Below are 17472 nucleotides of genomic sequence, written 5' to 3' on the forward strand. Positions count from 1 at the left end.
CCAGCGGCATTGTGGGATTTGTAGGAGTATAAATCAAGACAGAAATGGTGATGGCAGACAGCTGTGTCTATTTACAATCCTAAAAACAACAAGCACATATTCCCAATGAAAACAGAACAAGGCTTGGCTCAGCATGAGTTTCATCTGGTCAGCTCAAAGCCATGGAGAACAACAGGAGCGGGTGATATGAAGCACAAATGGGAGTGGGAACAACGTGCTTTATTACGGCAGAGAATCAAGATGAAACACTAAACACTGAAGACGGCTGCATCCATCACTGACTGATGCCTTTATCAGGAGAAGACAAGACGTTCAATCAAACGAGCTGGTTATCTCCATTTGTGATGCAGGACTTAAAGTATGATGGATTTGCATTCTTTTGTTTTTAAATGTGCACATGCTCTGTTGAAAAGCACAATGGAAGGATTTTTTTTCCCTCCTCCGTTACAACCCCCTCACTATTGGTACAACTCATATCACAGCTATCTCATGTTGTTATGACAGAGATACCAAGCACTAGCACGTTGGATGCCTCTCAGCCTAACAGTCCCCCCCCCCTCTCTCTCTCTCAGCACTGCAGAGCTCCTCGTGTCTCTGGGGTCTTGTTTTAGTCTGTGGTTTGGCAGCTCTGGCTGGCTCTCGCAGCGGAACCAGCTCAACCCCCTTCTCGTCCCAGCCCACACATGTCTGTGCGCATGTCCATGCTGGGGTCATTCCAGGAGGACCGTTGGGGTTATGAGGAGCCAGACAGCACTCAATGGTCCGAAGCAAGCTGTTCAGATAAATAACTTACTCAGACTTCAGTCCTCACATCAGGAGCAGCAAAGTGTGAGAATGTCAACAGCAAACTCCTTAACGGAACAAATAAAACAGCAACCGAAAGCTACATCCATTAGAGACACAGAGAGAGAGCACAGTGTTTCTTTGCAAATTTTCACTTGGCAGTTTAGGGCAATGTCATCATCACCCTTGCAACTGTAAACTAAATGAGGGAGGGGTTGGTCGAGTGGATGTTCTGTCAATCTTGCGGCATCACGACACACACTGCCACGGACATCACAAGTTGGCGTCCTGCTCTACGCAGCTAAGTGCTTCTTTTCAGCAGAGGGTACGGTGTCGGTCCCGGCTGTCCAGCCTCACTGTCAGGACTGGCTCCACCCCTGGGGCGGCCATACTGGAGGACCAGTTAGAATACTGGAAGCACTGTGAGGAGCTGTGATAGGCCACTGACAGCTGGCTCTTCTTGGTGGCCAGGTGTTGTCGGCAGCAACAGAGGGCTCTGACCAAGATGGCCACGGCCAGCAGAAGGAGGGCGCCCCCGGCGGCCATAATGTAATACCAGTGGATGGGCAAGGGAGGCACAGGAACGCCTCCCCCTGGTGGAGAGATACAGAATAATTGCCAGCGGGAAAAGAGAGGAGTGGCACTTGTTTATTTTCTACATTTAACTCTCTATTTTATGTCCCTATTGGTCTTCATCATACGAACAGCAGGCGTGCACCTCATATGAGCATGCACAAGCATGCCAGTTGCAAAAAATTAAATAAATCTCCAAGGCCAAAAAAAAAGAGGAAAAATTAAAATGCATCCATTTCTCTCATGTAGCTTGGGTTGCAGTTGGAGGACAAGTTTTCACACCAAGATCATCAAGAGATTTGGTTTGAAATCAGTCCAATGGTTGATCCAGTCAAATTCAATGCAATTATTGTTTTTTTTCCAAAGCTACAATGGAATGACTTGGTGTGAAACGAACGCCAAAATAATTAGTTATAAAAGCACCCACACACATTGAATTAAGTAGCTTCCTCTTCCTGACTGCACTGGCACAGGAAGTCACAAACAGCCCCCTGATAAAGAACCATGCAAGAATCAGTCGGACACCACATGGTAATCCAATGTTCCAGAGCACTCGTAGCTGATATTGGATTGGGATTTGTTATTTAGCTGGCTCGAGTTTGCAGATTTGTTTTGAGTACATAATTTATCCTGTTCTCTGTTCTTGGTTTTTCATTTTCCTCTTTCTCATGCATCAGCCTCCTGGCCAGTCCTCTCCTCCTCAAGCCAAGCTCTGTCTCCTTGGAGACTATCTCCACAGATCCTCTACACTGCTGCCCCTGGCTTGAACCCCCTTCATAAATTCTTGGTAAGAACCAACTAACCACCTTCCAAGAAGCCTCCATCCGACTATCCAAGACTGCTATGCAAAAACGAACCCCTGAAGACGTTGGAAAAAAAAAAACTAAAGCCCAAATGTACCATACAGACTTAATGTGGAGAGTCGTAAGACCGAGAGAATGTCAAAATGAACTAGGGAAAGTGAAGCTGAGCTGAATACATCCTGATTTTTGGACCGTGTCACATAATTACAGAGGGAAATGGTGCATGCTCCTGCTACTTCACACTGCACACACTCATTAGACAGAGCTGAGTTAGGGAGAGGAGAGAGAGACACCCGTGCTTGCCGCTGCTCAGTCACTCTATCTGATTGCTTTTCACCGGGGACACTGGTGTGTATGTGTGTGGTGATATTAATGTGTGTGTTTGTACATGTCCGTCAAGGGTTAGAGACTCTGTGTGAGTGTGTGTGTGTGTGTGTGTGTGTGTGTGTGTGTGTGTGTGCGTGTGCGTGTGTGAGGGCGGAAGAGTAAAAAAGCCGAAGAAGTGCACACACATCACATTTGCACTCTTATCTTATTGGAAGACATTATGAGATGCCAAAACACTAACATCAATCTCATAGAGTCCCCCAGGATGCCCTAAATATTTTTCACGAGGCAGACAGTTATTTAAAACCCTTCAGGCTGTGTCAGGCAGCGTAGAACTGAGAATATGTAGCTCTTTTGAAATATCTGACTCCATGAGGTGCACTTGATTTGGCTTGTCATGCACGCAGAGTTTGCTGTTTTGAGCCTAATCCTTTGTTTCCAGAGACTGACAAGGTAAAACTAGTGCACAACAGCGCATTACTGAAATAATCTGTCTTCCAACTTAGTTTGAGTTTGGGAAAATTTATTTGGTATTTGCAAATTTGATAATTAAGATTTTAGCAAGGGGTTTTAATAATGAACGCAGATTTATTCATCTGGAATCACACAGCTCTAGCAGACTCAGCCTCTGTGTTGACGGTGAGGACTGGTTTGGGCTACTTAGTGCCACCAAGCAAAAAAACCCCAGGCTAGTGCATACCAACGAGCAGGAAGCAAGACCAGAGAGGAAGTGACATCATATCAAAGTCAAACTCACCGGAATTTTCAGGAGAAAATGCTGCAATGGGTTCTGAGAGGACAGAGAGAGAGTCAGGCAGACATGGAGACAGGAACAGAGAGAGAGAGAGAGAGAGAGAGAGAGAGAGAGAGAGAGAGAGAGGGAGAGAGACAACTGTTAGATAACTTTAAATATGAGGGAAAAGTCAGCCAAATGTCACACAAATGTCACAAGACTATCAAAGTCCTCCTGAGGATATTTAGGTTAATTCCTCAGATAACTCATATGAGTTATGGCATTTACTCGGCTTCTTTGCCAGAATGCAATTTCAAACAGAGCACATTGTGTAAGTTGGGAATCTAAGTGGGGCTGTGCTGAGAGAGTGTATAGGCTATGTGCATGTGTGTGTGTCTGCGTACGCAAAGTTTACACATCTCAAGTTGTTTATCTGCCTAGTCCAGTTAAACTAGAGCGGGCAGGATTTTTTGGCTTACTACAAATGCACAGAGCAGAACCTTCACTATGATTGCCTGGAATGCAAACACAAAGAACTGGTGTGTGTGTCTTAGTGTGTGTGTTTGTGTGTGTGTCACGGGGCGGGTGGGAGAGAAAGAAAGAGGGAAACTGACTTGGGAACTGACGCCTTTTGGCGGGAACGCCAACGCACTGTGCAAAACTCAACTGCGTTGGGTGATAAGCAACATCCCAGAATGCTCTGGGAGTGGCGAAGGAGGGGAGGGGAGGGAAGGCAGGAAGGAGGAAACACAGCAGCATGGAGGCAGGAGGGGGCTGGGCTGTCATCTTTGCCTGCCAGGCTGCTGTGCTGCTTAGACTCTCTCAAGACTCTCATGACACACGCATACACACAAAAATGACTGATGCAAAAACATGAGTGTACGCCGCAACCTAGGGACACTTCACACACACACATGCACACTTTCCCTCAATAACACTTGGACTGTGGTCCAGCACCAAAGCACTCTGAACCCCCGGCTCGGTCTCTGATCTGTTTAAGACCCTCTCCAAAGCCCCTGCTCGGGCCAGATTAAGCAGGCCGTGCTGGTGCTCGGCTCACACCAGGCACCCAGAAAGTTGCTTGGGAAACAGCCTGTCTAGTAATTCCCTTTGACCGCTCAGGAAAATCTCTGTTTACAAATACGAAAGAGGAGTGTAAAAGAGATGGAGAGAGAGGAGAGAAAGAGAAGTGAAATCTAATGAAACATAGATTAGCATCGCCGGGGCCCACGGGGCGTTTATGGCCTAGTTTTCCTATTCTTCTTTTTCTTTTCTTTTTTTTATGGAGGAATAAATGCTGTCCCTCCCTCTCCTTCCTCCTTTCATCCCTGTATTCGGTGGGGTGTCTCTGAAACTGGGATGGGAGGGTGCAGGAGTGAAGGGAGGATTGGAAAGGGGCGAGGGTGTTTATCACTTCATGTGTGTCACTGTTCAAGGACCTTCGGGCTGAAAGTGGAGGAGGTGGAATGGAAACGGCAGATTGATGGGAGGGCGAGATTATGAGGCGATGGTGAAGTTGACAGAAGATGAGAGGAAGCTGGTGGGTCCAATGGATGTGTGTGATGGAAAAGATTTTGGCAAAAAATATAGTTTGTCTCTGTCTGTCTGTCAGAGAGTTATCCTTAGAAATGCATGGAGGTCCCGAAGAGTGTGTGTGTGTGCGTGTGTATGTGTGTGTGTGTGTGTGTGTGTGTGTGCGTTTGTGTGTGACTTACGTGTACACTCTTTCAGAGGGGTGCTAGAGCTCATGTGGATGTTGTCTATCCAGATGTGTCCTCTAGTGCCGTGCACAAAGAAACCTTCCATCACAACCTACGGCATCCAAAACAGAGGAGGAAGAGGAGGAGTTAAAAGTTGAAAAAGAAGAGGAAGACGAAGACAGGATGAAGGCAGTAGGGACCGGGGAGGCAAATTGAGAACAGGGACAAGCGGGAGGAGGAGGAGGAGAAAGAAGATAAAAACTTAATACAGTGCCCCTGATTTCAAAGTTGCACCCAACACTGGCAATCATCCTCCCCTTCTTTGCAAGATTCTTCAACTTACTTTTTTATGAGAACATTAACTGATTGTGATGTCTCTGACAAATGCACAGCGATCCCCAAACAATCACACAGCCAATAGAGACAATATGGCTTACTTAAGCTCCTTTTGAAGTCAAACCTGGCCTAAGGTGACAGAGAGACTGAAAGTGATGTTTTCATATGCTCTGAGATGAATGCGTCTCCCTTTCACCTACCCTGATAAATACATTAAAGACATGTTTCTCTTTCTGGGGAGACATATAATAAAGGGTTTGAAAGAGATGCCTATTATGAAGCAGACATACTTTAATATAGCTGATATTGGCCAGAAGTCTGATGCTTTCATAGCATTGCTGTTATGACTTTTCTAGTCACCTTCTTTATTTAACCTAAAGAATGTTGGTTTATTACTACCTGGAAGTCTTTAGGGGAGCGAGGCAGGATGGTGCGACCCTCCCTCCAGACGGGGCCCTGATCGTCTTTCAGTGTCCACAGGACAGTCTCCTCGTTGTGGCCGTCCCGCAGCAGGACCTTCAGGTGGCCCTGGGCCTCCCCCCACAGCTGGTAGGAGAAGAGGAGGCAGAGGGGCCCGGTGTCTGCCGCCACCACGGGGCTCACGAGACGGGCTTGCTGCTGCTCTGTCTTTAGGCTGGCGTCCATGTACAGATAGCTGTTGAGCTCTGGAGGGGAGATAATGAAAGATTACTTTGTCTTACTCGGAATAAGTGTAAAATGTAATGCCAATTTCACAAGTCCCCACATACTCTTTCAACTGTGGTTCCTAAATCCAGATGTGCTACGATTGTACAGACTAACTTTGGCGATTTCCATGTTTTGAAAATCCTGACATATGAAACCCTTTAAAACATATTGGATAAACTCAGGAATACATTGGATCAAGTGAAAAATAGAAAAAAAATGAACAATATGCAACCAAGCTGTTTTAGTATTTGTAACACTGCCAGAAATGAGCAGAGCTTTGTTTTAACCTTGAGTTTGCTGGTTGCTACAGTCAAATGAAAGTGAAGCCTAATTTAATGGGTTTTCATTTTAGCCCTCGAGGCAATAAAAATTAGGAAATTTGAAAGGATGTGTAGACTTGTATAACTGGTAACCACTGTAAATGGAAGCTGCTGGAATGAGTTTGTGGGGCAAATGGAGCACGTACACATACTGTGTGTGCATACAGTCACACAACCATAAATCATCACTGTTTGCACATACAGGCAGACTTAGACACATAAATACCCATATGCACAGTATGTTTTCACACAATTACAGATATCTCAAACAAAAAAGAAATGAATCACGAGTTGTTAACAGGAACGGGATCGCTACCACACAATAGTCACACCAAACAATAGGGAAATGACAAATATAAACACACGGAAGAATAGGACCGGTGAGAGCGTCATTCTTACATGGAGTGCTACCAGAACTCCAGCCAAGACCCTCGGGGCCTATTTCTCTTCATTCCCTTCCAGGTAAATGACTTCAACAGCGGAAAAGTCCCAACAAAACGCACACCACTCCATTTGTTTACACCAGAGGATGTTTAGTTTGCAAATTGGATGCCGACATGAATTCCATTGTGAGAGATTGGTGAGCCTACAGTATGTTTGAGTGAGTGTGTGTGTGTGTGTGTGTGTGTGTGTGTGTGTGTGTGTGTGTGTGTGTGTGTGTGTGTGTGTGTGTATGTGTGTGTGTGTGTGTGTGTGTGTGTGTGTGTGTGAGAGAGTGACTCAAAGAGGCGTCTGGTGAAGAATTTCTTAAGTGGGCTCTGTGGGAAAGTGTCCAGTATCAACAATCTGCAGATTAAATCACCTGCTTTATCATGTACAACTGTGTGTGTGTGTGTGTGTGTGTGTGTGTGTGTGTGTGTGTGTGTGTGTGTGTGTCTTTCTGTCTTACAAGCAAGAAAAAAGTAGTCAAATCAGAGATCATACAGGTATTTCCCCTAGTGTGTGTCTGTTTCAGATTTTGATTCCCAGTAACACCACAATGTTTATCTGCACAGCATCTGTTTTTTATCCAAAGTACCTTACAGTTACATCCAGCCATGCTCAACTTATCATGTGACTGGGTCCATAACCTTTCGCTGTGTGTGTGTGTGTGTGTATATGTGTGTGTGTGTGTGTGTGTGTGTGTGTGTGTGTGTGTGTGCGGTCTTTCCAGCAGATCCGACAAGCAGTATCTGGAGGGACAAATCTTCCTCTGACTTGACAGCTCTCCTCTGGCCGCCATACGCCCAGACTCGCCTGTGTGTGACACTTAAGACAGTGTGTGACAGTATGTCCCTTGGCCCTTCGCAGCCCTCGAATGAGTGGTGTGTGTGTACTCCCCCTTGCTCCACATGACACTGTTTTCTTGTGTATATACTGCATGTGTGTATACGAGTATAGAGGATGTGAATCATATTTGTGAGTCCACGAGGTGTTTTATTACACATTTTAACGTGTGCACCAAAGCCTCTTCCGTCGTGTCTGCCTCACGTTGAAGTGCGGCGTCTTGCAGCGAACCCCCCATTGTTGTGCCTCTTGTTCGCCAGACAGCTCATAATCGAGACTGCCTCGCTGTACGCATGCACAACAGAGCATTATTAATCCATTTCACAGCGGTCTCCTGCAGCGAGAAGCAAACAAGGATTCAATCTATGAAGCCTATTTAGCATGTTTTTACTAGCGGGGGTATATTAAGCCAAATAACACAGAATATGGTGGCTAATTCCACCTCTGTGCCTAATAATTGGTTTCATGACTGAGGTCAAGAGGTGAGGAGATCATGGTTTCTGGGTCACATGAGAAAAGGAACTCTATAGAGGATTAAACAGCGACTTGATAGCAGTGAAATAATGATCCTGTGTTGGCTGGGATTTCTGACCTTTGACATCAACAGGAAAATCAAAGGCTGGCGTGGCGTGTCAAAACGGCTGGAAATGATACTCCATACATGAAAGCCACAACCTGACTAATCCAAGAAACCCTTTCCAATCTGGCCGTGATGAAAGAAGCTGCTTTGAAGCCCCCTGTCAAAGATGGCTATGACCTAAATCGGTCATGCTTCAGGAACATTTCTGCCTTCGCTGTGAGATCTGTTGCCCTGCTGAACACGACCCAGGTGACATCACAAATTTGACAAAAAAAACAAAAAAAAAACGGGACGGGACATGCTGAACCTCTTGTTTAATTCTTTCCAGCTGGAGAAATGCTGAATCTTTCATGGAAACTTGCTCAAAACCAATGAATTTTAAAACAAGGTTGGGATAACACTCCCTTACCCTGTCCAAGAAACATTATAAATAGTGCTATAAAAAAGAACTCCCTAAACCCAGCAGGATACATCTTATATAGTTTTTAATAACACGCCAAAAGCTGCACTTTTGATCCGCGGATAGGTATAAAAGGGAAAATGAATTATTATTTCTTCATGGAGTGTCTAAGTAGATGTAAGTCTACACAGCATCATCTGGGATGTGCCTGCGGTAATGGAGAGGCAGTAACGGACGACTGGGAATAACAACTCGTCTTTGGAATCTACTGCTCTGAACTTAATTGGAGCTACTGGGTCTTAAACCCTTTCTGCAGAGACGTTGCACGTTTTGACACACAGGCGAGCGAGCGGAGAGCTGGTGTATGTCACGTGTGAGGCTGTATGTGCTTGACATGGCGGTGGTGGCGTCTCTTTCCCCTCTCATTCCCTCAATTCATTCTCATTCTCATTCGCTCGAGAAAGAGCGGCGCGGCTGGCAGACAACGTTGCTGCTATATTAGACTGGTTTCAATTTAAGGAATCATTTTAATCAAATTGAAAAGGGACTCAGTGAAGATGTGCAAGGAGAACGACTTCATTTAATTAGTGTCTTGTCTAGACTGAGTGAAGTTGATAAAATAAACTTAATGCATTTGTGTTTGTGCAATTTTCTGCGCCGAAATGGAATTGTCCTTGCAGCTGCATACAAAAAAGCTCTGCAGCACAGATCCTATGTTAGATGTCCATAATCAGCCTGAGCTGTTAACTGCATTGTTTTGTAAAATCACCCAGACAACCCCTGCAGGTCACTGTCCATCAAATGCTTGCTACATTGAGAAAAAGAAAAGCTCCCTGAAGCAGCTCAGAGTCATTCTGCTAACCAGACAGCGGCGGTGAGTCACGCAGAATCTTCACATGACTGTTGAGGAGACTCACCGTGGCTGTGCAGGGACCAGAGCAGAGGGGCGTTGGGGTCGTGCATCCACCCACACAGGCCATGGTCAAAGTCACACACGCTGTCTGATGGAGGAGAGGTGGCTACTGTAGAAGTGGAGAGCAGTAAGGAAGGAAATGAGAGTCAGAGCGAGAGCCAAAGGGCACCAAGGTGTGAGAAATCATTTCAGATAGAGAAGCATTCACAGCTGCTCTCCATTATGTCATACAGGTCTTTCAAAAGGCTTTCATCTTTTATATTACTGCTTCCTAATAATACTATTAATCCAGTATTTCTTGTCTTTGTTTCCTGGTCTCACCTGTAGTCGAAATGGGGACAGTGGTGGTTTCAATGTCAGCAGGCAGAGTTGGCGTGACGGTGTCGGCCGGCGTGGTGGTTTCTACAGAAACAAACATAACACAGCTCAGGTCAAAGGTGGGTGTATGAAACAATCCTCAGACATTATATTAGTGTAAAGAGGACACATTAATAATAAAAATAAATAATATGAAGCTACAGCCAGCAGCGGGTTAGCTTAGCATAAAGGCTGGAAACAAGGGTAAACAGCTAGACTCGCTCTGTCGAGGTAAAAATCCACCTAACATCATGTCTAAAGCCCTCTAATTAGCACTTTATATCTTGTTTGATTGATCCATACAAATGCTTATGGGGTTATGTACCAGACTATATCTTGGCCTGGACCAACAACTTCCTTGTGTCCACTGGTTGCCTGGCATTTTTTTTTTTATTGCAAACTTCATTGCAATGTTTCACAAGCATTCCCCTGCATATAATCTCTTTTGCACAGTTCAGGTTCACTTTAATAGCAGTGAGCCAATGTTTTAAACAGGAAACCGAAGAGTTATACTGCTGTTTTGAATCATTTCTACCCATATTTCAGACTAAAATAAACAGCACTGTATATTATGTGTAAATTAAAGCACATGTCATAACTCAGTGTGTGAGGTCATTGCTCGAAACTAAGTCCCGTCTACTGTCTCCATACGGCCATCCCACCCAGAGTGCCAGAGACAGGAGAGGGGCAGGCGCAGATAGCCCAAGAGCACCCAAAGGGGGCCCCGTCATGTTATGTCTGGGTGCTCAGGCGTCAGTATCTGTCAAATATGCAGACACACACAGATGCACACATGCTACTACACACAGATGCAGAGTCACACACATTCACATGCATACAGGACTGGGGTTAAGGCTGATGGATGGATGTGTCTAACAAACTCCCCTCGACCTTGGACAGGATGATCACACTCTGGGACTACTCACTGGCTGTCAGAGAGGAACAACACACACACACACACACACACACACACACACACACACACACACACACACACACACACACACACACACACACACACACACTCCATCTCCCACTCTGTTTTCTTGTGTGTGCATGTGTGTTACCAAGTGTCTCACTCACTCTATAACTCACACGCACTCAGAAGAAGGGACACAGCAAACACAAAGTGAAATGTATGATTTTCTCTCTGCCCCTAACATCTATTTAGGCTCACATATATCACAAGAAAACACATGCAATACACTAAAGGCATAACAATTTGCTCATTAAAACACATCACATGTGCGCACAAACAGACACATGTTGAGCAGGCTGCAGTCGGAATGTGAAGTGGGAGAAAGCGCTGTGTTATTAAGAGCAGATGGGTCAACCCTGGTGTGTGATGGGAGTTTACACGGAGGTTTTGGGTCACGTCTCAACCGAAGATCCAAATTCATCATGTGAATAAACTGTGTAAGCTGTTCTTCCCTCAGTTTCTCTCTGTATAACCATTGCAGCTACAGATGTACGACCCTGGATTCTTAAGCATATTATATTTCATATTGCTTTGTTAGCTTTCTCTGACATGTCACATTTAAGTTTATCCAAACAACTCTGAGACTTAAAAGCCTGAAGATGTCCTGTGGGACAGAGCTCATCAGTTGGAAAAGAAACACAACATGCATGCAAGCATCTAAGAAAAAGTCACATGGATTCTCTTTGCTCTGCTGGCTGGCTGTTAGCGGCAACTCTAGAGCCGCCTACTGGTCTTTCTGCATGACAACTATTAACATTTAAAGGCACTAAGGGTGACAAACACGGCGTGATACACAATTTCATCCGCTTAAAGGAACTTCCTATGGAAATGAGCGCGACGGTGCCCCAGCTGGAGAAATGGCAGACATGAAAGGCCTGGCCACAGCTGGCAACGGCTTCTGACATTAACCCAGCGTTAATGTCACGTCCTTTATGCCTGTCATTAACTACCTAATGAGACTCTTATCGCTGCCGGCCCACCGGGAAGGTGAGGCAAGGAAAGCGTCCCTCTTCCCTCAAACCTCTCTTCCTCCCAATGTTTCAAATGCAAGACCATCTCTTGCTCCCCTTCTCCTCTTCATTCTGTCTCTTGTGCTCACTCTTCTCGTTTGTTTTTGCTTTTTTTGTTTTTGCCTTTTTATTCCAGTCTAACCTTTGAGTCCTCCACACTGCCTATACATTACCTGCGCGCAAGAACACACACGCTCCCATGTGTGCGAACAACTAAACACACATAAACACAAAACACACAGTCTAGTCCATTAAGATTCTACCCAGCACTCTATGCTTTCAAAGGTCAGGCCTTGTCACAGTATAAATGTGCTGACCTTTCCAGGGTGTGACAGGAGTGACGATGGCAATGGGCATGGGACCGACTTGTGCGTTTGTTTATGTTTATGTAAGACGGTGAGAGAATGTGTCTTGCCCCAAGCCCTGTCCTTGATGTGTGTGAGGACTAGAGCCATGCGGAGGCCCATGTGTGCGTAAGCAGGCCTACTGTACATGCGCAGCAGAGGGCCTTGTAATGCAGGAAAAGTCCCTCTGCAGCGGAGTGTTATCTTACATAATGTGTCTGCTACTGCTGCAGGTGATGATGCAAGTCATCACCATGCACGGGATAAGACACCAACACTTAGAACTGGACCCAGGGGAAGTGCTGGCATAGATTATGGAGGTGCACACTCCCACGTTCAAATACACACTGCAGCGGCGCAGGCACGCACATACGCTCACAAACATACACATGGACATACACACAGATCAATGCTTTTTCATGTTTATTTTTCAACACATCAAAAACAGACCCACACACACACACACACACACACACAGGTTGGAAATGGCTCTCTGTATAAAAGACATTGCTCCCTCCAAAAGAATCTGACTCAGCGATATGTCGGAGAGGAGAAAAAAAAATATCTTCAATTATGTAGAAAGCTTTTCTGTAAATCTCTGCTTGGCAGTCCTAGGCGGGTGCACACACACACACACACACACACACACACACACACACACACACACACACACACACACACACACACACACACACACACACCTAAATGATGGGACGCTATGACAGTGACATAAAGAGCTTAAATGCAGCCAAAACAAGTATAGGACCAAACTGTCATCATTTCATAGTGAGCGCCACCATATTAACTGAGGTTTTATAGAAACCAGAAAGCTGGAAGCTGGGACACCTATGATTCACATTACAGGTGTGTACATGCAAGTGTGCGTTACAATTCAGTGCTCCTAAGACTGAAAGGATCCTTCCTGGAAAAATGGAGATAAGATATTTTGCATTTTCTTTTCCTTTACAGATGAGTCTCTATAATTTCATTCCTGAGCTCATACATTTTTCATTTTTGGAGCACGTACACTAGAAAAAAACTGTCAATGTAGAGGCTGTGCGTGTGTGTATGTGTGTGCGTGTGTGTGTGAGACAGCTGCGCATCAACAGGGGATACAGAAGGAGTCAGGACCAACAGCAGTGAGCATGGAAAAGAGGTGCGAGTTATGACTAATGGAGGAGGAGGGGAGGAAAGGAGAGGAGGCATGGTAACAAAAAAAAGAACAAAAACATTGACGGACCCACGCACTAGGCCTCAGGGTGGGAAAAGAAAGAACTGCAACCATGTGTAGGAATGAAGAGAGAGACCTTATTTTATTCTGCCTCACTGTGGTAGCTGCTGTTACGTTCAAACGCCACTGAGCAGGATTTGGGGTAAAAAAAAAAAATACATCAATTTCATCAGCCTAAATCATATAAATGAGAAGAAATTCAAAAGAGGGCTTAACTGAAGACAGAACAGAAAGAAGTGAATAGTCTGAGTGTAAGGGGAAGTGAAAGATTTACAGGATGTCAGCAGTATTCCTAATGAGTTTTAGAGGCCTGTGAACAATGTGTGACCCTCAACAGCAGCTTTCTGTGACACATTCCCCTAAAACCCTCCACACCAGCTGACAAAATCACCCCTCTGCAACAAGTGGTAATCTCTGACCCTGAGGATCTTATTTTTTCAATTTGTTTTCATCTTTGGGGTTTGTGTTCATTGTCGATCAAACGGTTAATTCAAAACACATTGTTTCCTGTGCGGAATGGGGAAGTGATATCAGGTATCTAAAGCAGCAAAAGTAAACTCTTTAATGGACTGCATGTAAATTGAAGCACAGTCGTATTCTATCTTTCACTGACATATTTCCAGAGCACAAGAGCCACGTACTCTGTGTACTAACTGTGTATTACTCTGTATGCACAAGTGGCGATGATGATGTGCTTCTTCTGATATTTCATCTCTCTTCAACGAGAGAGCACTTGTATCGGCACTTGTAAAAGCACAGAAACACACACACACACACACACACACACACACACACACACACACACACACACACACACACACACACACACACACACACACATCACCTTGATGAAGGCTAACTTACATTTTGGAGTCAGGAGAGTATAAATGTACATTTCTCTCTTTCTGTGGTGTATTCTGTGTGTGTGCACGCTTGTCATATAGCCCAGTCATCCTGTTCAGGCACAGAGGGAGTGGTAAACACTGAGAGTCCATATGTGTGCAAGTGCTGGTAAATGTGTGTGTGTCGCTCCAGCGCTACATCACATCTGGATCACATACCACGCTGGAAAGTGAACAAACCAATGCTCTCGCTCTCTCTCTCTCTCTCTCTCTCTCTCTCTCTCTCTGTGGGGATGCATTCCTTTAAACCGAACACTTGTTGTAACTAACTCCAGTTTTCCAGGTGAAAATCAAAATCACAACCTTTGAGGGTCGGGCTTTCACTATGCTTCCCTTTCTTAGCCAACACTGGGTGTCTCTCCTCACCTCTGGCAGATTCTAATGACTCTTGTGCATTTCTAATGTGAGCCTCGCTTTTCGGGTGAGCCACCTCCCTCATGGTCCATTCACTTCTGGTTAGATCGGTTCATTACAGCGCGGGGCAAATAATTCAGCCTGGAATAGTGTAGGCAGCAAATTATCATATATAAAATGATTTCCCTGTCATATAAGCAACAGCAGAATGTCCTACCTGGAAGGTCACAGCCCAGTATCTCCACTCTCATCCCGATTCCTGCGGGAGACCACCTCTCTGGATACAGCCGGATGTACTGGGACACTATCTCTTCAAAATGGCGCAGCTCTGGGGTGTCGTAGTGTGTGTTCCCCTCAAAGATCTGTCCAAAAATACACAAATACAAATGTTCATCTTGGTGGTTTGTCTGTATGGGGGAGGTTACTTGCAAACACATCATTTTCCCATCTATCTTCCTCCCTCACCCACCTTGGGCAGGCTAGTCTTGCTGTCCATGATGAAATTCCACTCTTTTCCATTCAGGCTGTGTGCCACTTTGTACTTCCTGACAAACGCCCGGTTATCTGTGGTCGCCCCGCTTCCTGCGTCTCCTCCCCTCGCTCCCTGGGTGATCACTCCACGCACCGTCTTAGGCACACCGAGGTCCACCTGTGGAGATTAGATTGAGATAAAAGCATGGTGATGAATGTACTTTACACAAAACAACACATGGTTATGTTTTAATGCAGCTGTGCTACTTGTTTTAGCTTGGTTGCCTCTGGCAGCTAGAATGACACTATGTGGAAGCCAGAGTTTAAAGGGACTACTTGTTGCATATATAAACATGACATTTTTACTGTGAAAACAACAACAATTACCCCCAACAAATGACACCACAAACATACTGCTGCTGGCTTTTGTCTTGCATATTTAGCACTAAACTTAACCCCATGGCACACTATATAAAATGCACAAATATGTTCCCAGTAGATGCATTCATTTCGGTGTTCATTATTGGTGCTCTTGTATGGTGACATAATCTGGAAACATTTCACAAACAGTGAACATGTACACTAAATGCAATTAAAAACCCTCTTGTACCTGAAGCCACTCCTCTCCAGCCAGGGGCTGTGCAGGGGCGGGGAACCAGCCGGAGCGACTGGCCACCAGACGGGCGGTCGCAGGGTTCCACACCATATCCCTGCTGGAGGAGGCTGAGATCTGGGCATCAGGGAGCAGGCCGGACAGCAGGCCCTGCAGGTCTGAACACGGAGCATCTGGAGTGGAAGGCGGAGAGGGGAGAGATAACTTTAACCTTCACCTCAGAGGCGGTTTGATAAAGAAGTTTCAGCGATGACCTAACATACGCTCATGCTGTTACACATATTCCCACCCGGGAGCTGTTAGGCTTCACCACAGGATTGCACTACTGGCCACTGAGCATTAAGAGTTTAGACTGGAGCAAATAGGAGAGGGTGAGGGAGAAAAAGAGATGTGTAGCGCAGCACTATTGCTTAAATATGCAATTGCATTGCCTTAAGTGAGGAAAAAAAGCATACGCTGACTTTCCTGCATTGCATTCATGCACTTCACATCTCACAAACATTTTGAATATGTTATTGTATCTTTACATTCTCTACAGTAGCTTGTCTGTTCACTGTGCTGCACACATTTTATGTACTTTCGCTGGCTGAGGGAAAGTTCCACGTACATGCAAAAGCACTTTTGCATGTAATGAAATGAAACGCATTCAGATATGGATGAGCGAGTAGCATTGAAAGTAACTTGCTGAGGGAGAATGTGAGAGGGAGAAATGAGGATTAAGGGTATAAGGGAGGTATAATACGAGGAGTCGGGAGGCAAAGAAGTAGAGAGCGGAAAGAGTGAGGAAAAAAAGCACAAAAAAGAAGAGAGAGAAGAGAGAGACGGAGCTGAGGACGATGGCTTGGGGATGCTGGGAGGAGAGCAAGATGTTTGAGATGAGGCTCCTACAGAGACAAACAGTGGGAGAGGAAAGGACCGAGGGAGGAGGAGCGAGACACTGCGGGTGGTGGATGAGGTAGAGAGAGCTTGAGGAAGAGTCACAGAGGAAGAGAGAAAGGGCAGGAGGAAGGGAGATGGGGAGATGTTAGTTGTGCTGACGGTTTAAGAGAACACAGATCAAAGTTTCATGCTGTTATGTCACTACGAAAGCAGGAGATGTAAATAATGAATAAAAGGCACAGGAAGTGTATACATGTGCCGGTGGGTGGTGTCTGTGTACATTTCAAAGGGTGTGCCTGCTTTTGAGGTCATCTGCTATATTTAGCCTGAGTGTGTGTGTGTGTGTGTGTGTGTGTGTGTGTGTGTACCTGTACTGTAAGAGCTAATAGTTATTTCAATAGCAGCTGTTGAGGCTGTAGCGAATCACAGTTTCTGATGTAAGAGTGAACAGGGAGCCATGAATGATTGAGTGGTACTCATTTCTCAATATAGAGGAGCTCACATAGCAAAGGGGACACATCAAGAGAGTATCTAAGACTATGAGAGGGAAGAGAGGCATCGCTGGGGGAGATCGAGAGACAGAAAGCGAGCGCGGAGAAGAAGTGGGAGAACGTCGAGAGAGGGAAATGACACTGGCGGTTCCTCTGGAAGGAAGAATAGAGTAAAAGTTTCCTATAATTAGCCCAAGGCTTGCTATGTTTAAAAGACAGCATGGGAAAGTGTGGGAAAGAGACTAAATACACTCGTGTGTGTTCTTGGTTTTCACGATTTAGTAGATTATTGTTTAGCTGATGTTTAATTATCTTTTTTAAGCAAATTATATTTGTTTTTTTAATGACAAGCAGCAGAAAAGGCACGCTTCAGACCACAACATTGCTGGTTCGAAATCCCTAAAGCCCTCTCATCAGCTT

The 17472-nt window shown here is 45.2% G+C and overlaps 1 protein-coding gene across 2 annotated transcripts in view; it reads right to left on the reverse strand.

Moving 5' to 3' along the window:
* nrp2a (neuropilin 2a) overlaps nt 1-17472 on the reverse strand; it is a 60591-nt gene that overhangs the window by 4762 nt on the left and 38357 nt on the right. Inside the window, exons 9-17 of one of the 2 annotated variants that reach the window (XM_031291845.2) lie at nt 15680-15855; nt 15068-15247; nt 14816-14960; nt 9743-9823; nt 9426-9530; nt 5655-5920; nt 4935-5031; nt 3244-3276; nt 533-1376 (exon numbers count right to left, since the gene is read on the reverse strand). In XM_031291845.2, the coding sequence (XP_031147705.1) occupies nt 1099-1376; nt 3244-3276; nt 4935-5031; nt 5655-5920; nt 9426-9530; nt 9743-9823; nt 14816-14960; nt 15068-15247; nt 15680-15855 (1361 nt within the window). In that variant the 3' untranslated portion in view covers nt 533-1098. Of the gene's footprint in view, nt 1-532; nt 1377-3243; nt 3277-4934; nt 5032-5654; nt 5921-9425; nt 9531-9742; nt 9824-14815; nt 14961-15067; nt 15248-15679; nt 15856-17472 lie in introns of those variants that run through there. The other variant, XM_031291844.2, reaches the window with a different exon arrangement.

This window comes from Sander lucioperca, chromosome 24 (genome assembly GCF_008315115.2).
Source record: "Sander lucioperca isolate FBNREF2018 chromosome 24, SLUC_FBN_1.2, whole genome shotgun sequence".
NCBI lineage: Eukaryota > Metazoa > Chordata > Actinopteri > Perciformes > Percidae > Sander > Sander lucioperca.